The 7,138-nt window shown below is 37.2% G+C and overlaps 1 protein-coding gene across 6 annotated transcripts in view; it reads left to right on the plus strand.

Moving 5' to 3' along the window:
• The first annotated feature begins 378 nt into the window (after window positions 1–378).
• Window positions 379–7,138, plus strand: part of LOC111868141 (WD repeat-containing protein 61-like) — a 25,582-nt gene continuing 18,822 nt past the window's right edge. For 3 of the 6 annotated variants that reach the window (XM_033752940.1, XM_023858553.2, XM_023858554.2), the window contains exons 1-2: window positions 1,378–1,596; window positions 5,255–5,418. In XM_033752940.1, coding sequence (XP_033608831.1) covers window positions 1,553–1,596; window positions 5,255–5,418 — 208 coding nt within the window. In that variant the 5' untranslated portion in view covers window positions 1,378–1,552. The other 3 variants (XR_004513405.1, XR_004513406.1, XR_002843461.2) reach the window with 3 other exon arrangements.

Here is a 7,138-nt window from a genome sequence, read left to right on the forward strand (position 1 = left end):
TAACTTTGAGTATTTTACTTTTAATTATTCAATTTATGAGAGACCAACAAGACACGAAAGAAATTTACATGTCCTACAATCACATCTCGCAATGAGGCAGAAAGGGGTCCATTGCATGAGTATAAAAATATTTAACAGTCTGCCTGATTATTTAACTGATTTAGTACATGATAAGAACAGTTCATAAAATAAATAAAGGATGTCCTAATACATAATCTGTCATGTACTGTTGATGAATTTTTGCTCCTCTGTCAGGATCAACAGCTAAGGAATAGAAGGGGAGTGCATTCTAACTGATGGATGTCCCACAGTAGGCATTAATATGCACATTAAGTGTAAGTGTAAGTTAAGAAAGGAGAATCACTATGTATTGCTAATTATCTTGTTGATATAACTGTATGTGTACCATTGTATCTATTTGATTGAGGTATTCAGTTTAGAGTTTAACTATGGTTGAACTGATGTCTCTGCAATTTTTCTGTGATTGTCTTGTGACTGTTGTTTGACAAGTTTTATATTCAGTGCCAGTTGCACACTTGTGAATTCTCTGGAATGCTGATGTATGTATGTACATTCTAGGCTGGGATCTTGGTAAGAAATCCTCTAGTTAATAACTGTACTTGCATGTCAGATTACTAAATTATGTACGATTATTGCATCTTTCATGAACGCTGTTGAAAGATGACTGGTTCTGTGTCCAGAACTAATATATATGACATGTTCTATATCCGATGGCTTAATAAAGATATAAATTTGGGACACAGGGTTTCTTTTGTTATTGCTGTTGCAAGTGGGATGATGTATGACTGTGATGTGTATGAAATCTGTGGGTAGTTAAGTTTTATAATATAACTGACTCATTTACAATACATATGTTTTATCTGGGGGTCATATCACCAAATGTGGATTCTTGGAACAAATAAATTGATTCATTGATATTATGTTTACGAACATCCAGATGTTGACCAAAATGATATTTGTACAATATGAAATACTTATAATTCTTACACGTTACGCATACGTACATTTATTTTCCTTAACTGAAATGACGGCTATTTTCGTCTTCTTAATCCACCACTTTCAAATGGATGCCAAACGGCTAGTTCCTCTAATGACCGCTGATGTGAAAGCAATCGTCTAATTTCCCTCTTAGCATAAGAAATATCTAACTTCTAAAAATCAGTTTTTATTGTAAACAACCCAGATAATAACAAGCAGATACAAAATAATTAGTTTTGATCAACTTTTATGTGAAAATGGGAATGCAGAGACAGTGATGCCAACTATTTCGGAACACGAAGGGCAGGATGTGTCGCTATTTCCTGAATTAAATTTGGCTAAGTATATAGCAAGAACGGCAAGAATTGATGTACGTGAGGACGTGACGTTTCATATTGCAAAATCCTGAATAATAAAAAGGGGCAAGACAAAATTAATGTAGAGATACAGACAATAAAATAGGGGGAGAGTGTATAACCTTAAATTTATATGAAGCTACGTGTAATTTCAGCTTTGCTATCACATAGTGCAAGCCTCAAAACAAGCCATAGGAATGGATTGCATTGTTAGGAGAAGTTTTGTAGTGTTCAAGGAAAGGTCTGTTCTTGATTTATATCGTCGTGTTTGATTTCGAACTGCATCCCAGCTTCATGTAAACTTGCTTAATGAGCTCAAATCTCAAAAGTTTAGGAATTGTTGTATATTTACTGAATATGCCCGATAATCATTACGAAAAGTAGAACTTACTTAGATTCTATACGGTTCTGACGTTGAACGTACGAAATTACTGGGTTTATGGACTTCTGCCTACGTCCCTTCTAAAAAACAACTATTCAGAAACATTCCCTCAAAACAAAAAACTCTTCAGGTTATGATGGAATAAAAAGTAAAATTCTAAAAGTTTGTGCATCTCTAATCAGTAGCCCATTAACTCACATCTGTAATCATCAGGGTGTCAAATCCAGTAATTCCTGTAGAGATCTATTTAAGAGACCATAGATCTTAACTTTTCCTTGTGAATATATATATTCATTAATAAACTTCGTTACAAATAACAGAACATTTTCAGATGAATGGGGATGTACACTGTTAACACACGAAAGAAACACTGTCTTAATAAACCAATTGCTAACCTCATGCTTTCAGAAAAGCACATATTATGTTGGGATCAACATTTTTAATAACCTGCCATCTGATCTCAAAGGTCTCATACATGAAAAGACACGACTTAAAATAGCACTGAAACGAAACTTAAATACACATTCATTCTACTCTGTTGATGAATACCTATTGTCTACAAATAACTTGTGTATCTTTAAGTAGCCTTGTGTGTAGTCACTGTGTATTCTTGGTTTCTCATGTGTTGAATTGAATTTATTTGCATTCCATAAACCCTAAGCAGGTTTGGATATAGAACAAGTCAAAAGATGTAAAACTTATGAATGACAATTATAGCCATATCTTAGATGTATTGCATGTACCGGGATTGTCTACAAATTTGTTGTCTGTAAACTCAGTTGTAAATAAGGGTACAGTTGTGTTATTCACCAAAGACTGTTGCAAGTTACCTTATTTACGCATGTATAGGCCGCACATTTTTTGCCAAAAATTCAAGAGGAAAACTGGGGTGCGGCTTATATTCAAAATATTCGAAATCACACTTCATTTAAAAAAATATATTCATAATTAGTAATACATCCTGAAATAATCCTGAAATAATATTCCAAGAAAATTATTTTTTCTATAATTTCTGTCTGAAAATTGTGCTGCGGCCTATACACACACGCAGCCTATACATGCGTAAATACGGTATATGTTATCATCAGCAAGGGTTAATTCATGTTCCTTAGAATCATGTGTTTTATAATCATTATGGCCACTTCTAAGCCCTTCGCGAATATTGATAGGCTCAAAGGACACGAAAATTATAGAGAATGGTGCTTCGATATTCAAAATATTCTACTGATTGAAACTGTGTGGTCAGCAGTTGAAGGATATCCTGCAGAAGACACAACGCCTGTATCCATCAAGAAAGAAAAGAACAAGAAAGCAAGAGCCATCATTTGTCTGACATTGGAGCCCCAAGTTAAACCTTATGTCGTCCAGACAACAACAGCAAAGGAAGCCTGGGACGCGTTGGAAAGAACATTCAAAGATCAGGGAGTCAATAGTTGGATAAGTATTTTAACTGAGTTGTGCTCTTTGAAACTTGAGGACTATAAAAGCATGCAGGAATATATTAATGCCTTCATGTCAATAAATCTCAGACTAGTCTCAATGTACAAAAAAATAGATGATGAGCTATTAGCAGCATTAATGTTAAAGGGTTTAACTAAAGAATATTATCCCATGCGTATGGCGCTTGAAAACTCCAACGTAACTCTGACTAGTGAGCTCAATAAATCTAAGCTATTGCAAGACACTGAATTTGGTAAAAATGCAGATTCAGCCTTTCTGTCCAAAGATAAGATTAAATGTAAACCAGCAAAATGTCAAATTTGTGGTAAGCTAGGCCACATAAACAAAAACTGTTGGTTCAAAGATAAGGATAAGGCGAACAATAAGAATCATAACAATCAGCATAGGCAAAAATTTAAGAGCAATCAGTCTTCTAAAGCAATTAATAGTACTGATGAAAATAAAGAATGATCCGATCATAGGTGTAATGAAAATAAATGGAAAAATAAGACCAGTAAAATATCCATGTATATGGTGTCTGCCCATCATGTTAAAGTTAAAGAGAACACTTGGGTAATAGACTCTGGTGCTTCACACCATATGACCGGAAATAAGACTATTTTGCAAAATTATAAAACACATGATTCTAAGGAACATGAAGTAACCCTTGCTGATGATAACATGTTAACCAGTGCAGGTTTTGGTGATGTAAAACTTATGAATGACAATTATAGCCATATCTCAGATGTATTGCATGTACCGGGATTGTCTACAAATTTGTTGTCTGTAAACTCAATTGTAAATAAGGGTACAATTGTGTTATTCACCAAGGACTGTTGCAAGTTATATGATTCTGATGATTTTCAGGTAAGAGGCAAAGTTCTTGCCAAAGCATATCCCGAAAATGGGATTTATTGTTTAAATACCAAAGCTAACATGACCCAATCTGCAAATATAGCAACTAAAGATAAGATTAATACCAAAAAGAAAAATCACAAATGTGAAAAATCTTGTATTGATACTGTAAAGAATGAACAAGTTGCAAGTACCCAGCAAGTTGATGAATAACTGTTGTGGCATAGGTGTTTGGGGCATTTAAATAGGGTTAGCACGCGGTTGCTAAAAAAGGGTTTAGCTAATGGCATTGATTTTCAAGAACAAGAAGATCAGTCAAAGAAATGTGTTCCATGTCTGGAAGGCAAAATGACAAAGAAGCCTTTCCTACAATCAAAGAACAAACGGTCAAAAAGAATACTCGATCTATTGCATTTAGATCTGGTTGGGCCATTTGAAGTACCCTCTTATGGGAATGCTAAATATTTTTTGACTATTGTGGATGATCATAGTAGAAAAATCATCGTTTTTGGAGACAGAAACTGAATTGACAATAAAAGCTATTCGTTCCGATAATGGTGGTGAATTTTGCAGAAAATTATTCAATGACATGTTAAAACGAAAGGGAATTCTCTGTGCCACATAATCCACAACAAAATGGAACTGCTAAAAGAGCTAATCGCAGCATTTTGGAAAAAACAAGATGTATGTTGTATGATTCCAGCTGCAACAAAAGATACTGTGCTGAAGCAGCACAGTATTGTAGAAGACTACAATATTTGTAAATGGTTGTGTGTGTTAAAAATGTAGGATTTGTTTGGAGCACCACTTAATAAGTCAGTGAAACTTCTAGTGTTTTGGCTAGTCTTCGATGTGGAAAGTGTCTGTCCTCATTTCCAAAATTTTGAAGGAAAGATTTCGTCCACAAGATTCTAACTGTCTGATATGAGCAGACTGGTAGGTTACAATGCTTGGCAACTTCCAGTTACAAACAGATAGCTAGCAACTGTCAGCCCTCAGAGACTCGGCTGCAACTTCACACCTCAGGCTCATTAATTTTCTGCTGGCATGCCTTGCAAAACTTTGTTGCATTACAGATGGAATACTTTACAGTTTAAAATGGTGCCCCAATGCAGCAGGATGCTGAAATATAATAGAACACTACATGTTACTGTTTGACCCTGGTTTATGGACAAGATTCCTTGTAATAGGGTTTGAAAATGATGATGATTTGTACTTCTAGAAATTCAGCTGCTGCAGAAGGATCAATGGATTATATCGTGACAGGTGCCGTAGATGGTTTAGTGAAGGTCTGGACATTCAAGAATGATTGTCTAGAGCTAAAACACAAGCTTGAGGGTCATTCACTTGGAGTTGTCTCAGTTGCAATAAATTCAGACAGTACAAGTAAGTAGAAGTACAGTCATTCTATTGTTAACATCTCTCCTCGTCATTGACATTGAAAGGGCAGCTGTTATTTATGCGAATGCAGACTTCTGTGCCATTTGTCATGAGCGATTTGCAGGTTTTTAGTTCCTGGTTGTGTAGCAACCAGGTAAGTGGTCAGTACTGTCACGTGTTGGGTGTATGATGCGACAAATAACTTCACGCCATCTTGGATGTAGTGAATTTATTGCACACAGTTTACAATTTCATAAGTACTGCCAGCTGCAGTATCACAATTAATTCTCCTGCTGGAGTCCCTGCCACGTACTCGATACAACTCAGCTCATAGCTGCTGGACTTCCACTGGCCTCGGCGACTGCTAGATTTCAACTCTCTCAGTGACTGCACGATCCACACTCTCTCACGCCTAGTCACACACACTTCAACTGCACCGAATACTCCGAATACTAAGTGGCTTTGGCAGTTGCTACATTTCAACTGTCGGCACACACACTGTACACTGGCTTCTGTCTGAGAAATACTGCTCGTTATATAGCATCCGCACTGTCAACACAGAAAACAGTTACGTGATAGCTACCACTGTTGCATCACGTCGGGTTTACAGGCGTTGCTGATGAACGCTGCCGAGAGTTGTTTATTGCTGCGTAGTAACCACGGTGTCCCCTGTTACATCACTGTGGGAAGTGCTGTTATGTCACTGCAGGGTGAGGGGTGTTTACCAAGTGTTGCATAATGATGGAAGGAGTGGGGGTATGTGATGTCACTCGCAGAAATGCAGAGTTCACGTGACCCCTACTTCCTCTTGTGCCATCCACGTTACAGTACAAATGACGAGCAATGAGTGTTGAGATGAGAAGGATCACTTCAAGGGAAATGATTGTTGAGTATACAATTCTTTATTAAGTCCTTCACAACACAACAGTACAGTGTTCAAGGCTAAATTAGCTTTGTTACATGTTTCGGCTATCCGTAGCCATCATCAGGCAAATACATGATCATATTTATGCACTACTGAACTGCAGTTGTGTATAGAATTTGGATACTTGACAATTATCATATTATAGAACACATGGCATAAAGATTACAATGAAGTATAAACTTATTATAAAACAATGTTTTGCCATAAAATTGGTAAAAACTATTCATGTGATAATCTATATCATCAAGTCAGTCATTCCAATTTTGTATTTTCCCGTGGACGATGGTATATGTACATACATACGAGGGGGGACCCAAAAATAACCGGAACCGACCTGTTGCGCGCGCATGCTTTGTAGTTACGAGTTGTGCTGCTAGGTGGGGTTAGCTGGGGGTCTCCCGCGACTGTTAGTGAGCTGGCGTCAGTCTGAGTTAAGTGGTTTGTCTGTGGTGCTCTGTTGTGTTCGTTCCTGTTTCAACCCTTTGGCGATTAGTGAAATGGCCGACCAGAAGGAACAAAGAGTGTGCGTGAAATTTTGCTTTCTGTTAGGGAAAACTGCAGCCGAGACTGTTGGGGTGCTTCGGCAAGCCTTTAATGATGATGCTTTGGGGAAATCACAGGTCTACGAGTGGTTTTCCCATTTCAAATCTGGCAACATGTCAACAGAAGACATGCCACGCCCCGGGCGTCCTTCGACAGGAAGAAATGACGAAAACATTGCCAAAATCAAACGTGCAATTGATGAAGATCGTCGAAAGACCATTGACCAACTTTCTGAGGAAACAAACATCTCATGGAGCA

Source organism: Cryptotermes secundus, unplaced genomic scaffold, assembly GCF_002891405.2.
Source record: "Cryptotermes secundus unplaced genomic scaffold, Csec_1.0 scaffold2212, whole genome shotgun sequence".
NCBI classification, from domain to species: Eukaryota; Metazoa; Arthropoda; class Insecta; order Blattodea; family Kalotermitidae; genus Cryptotermes; species Cryptotermes secundus.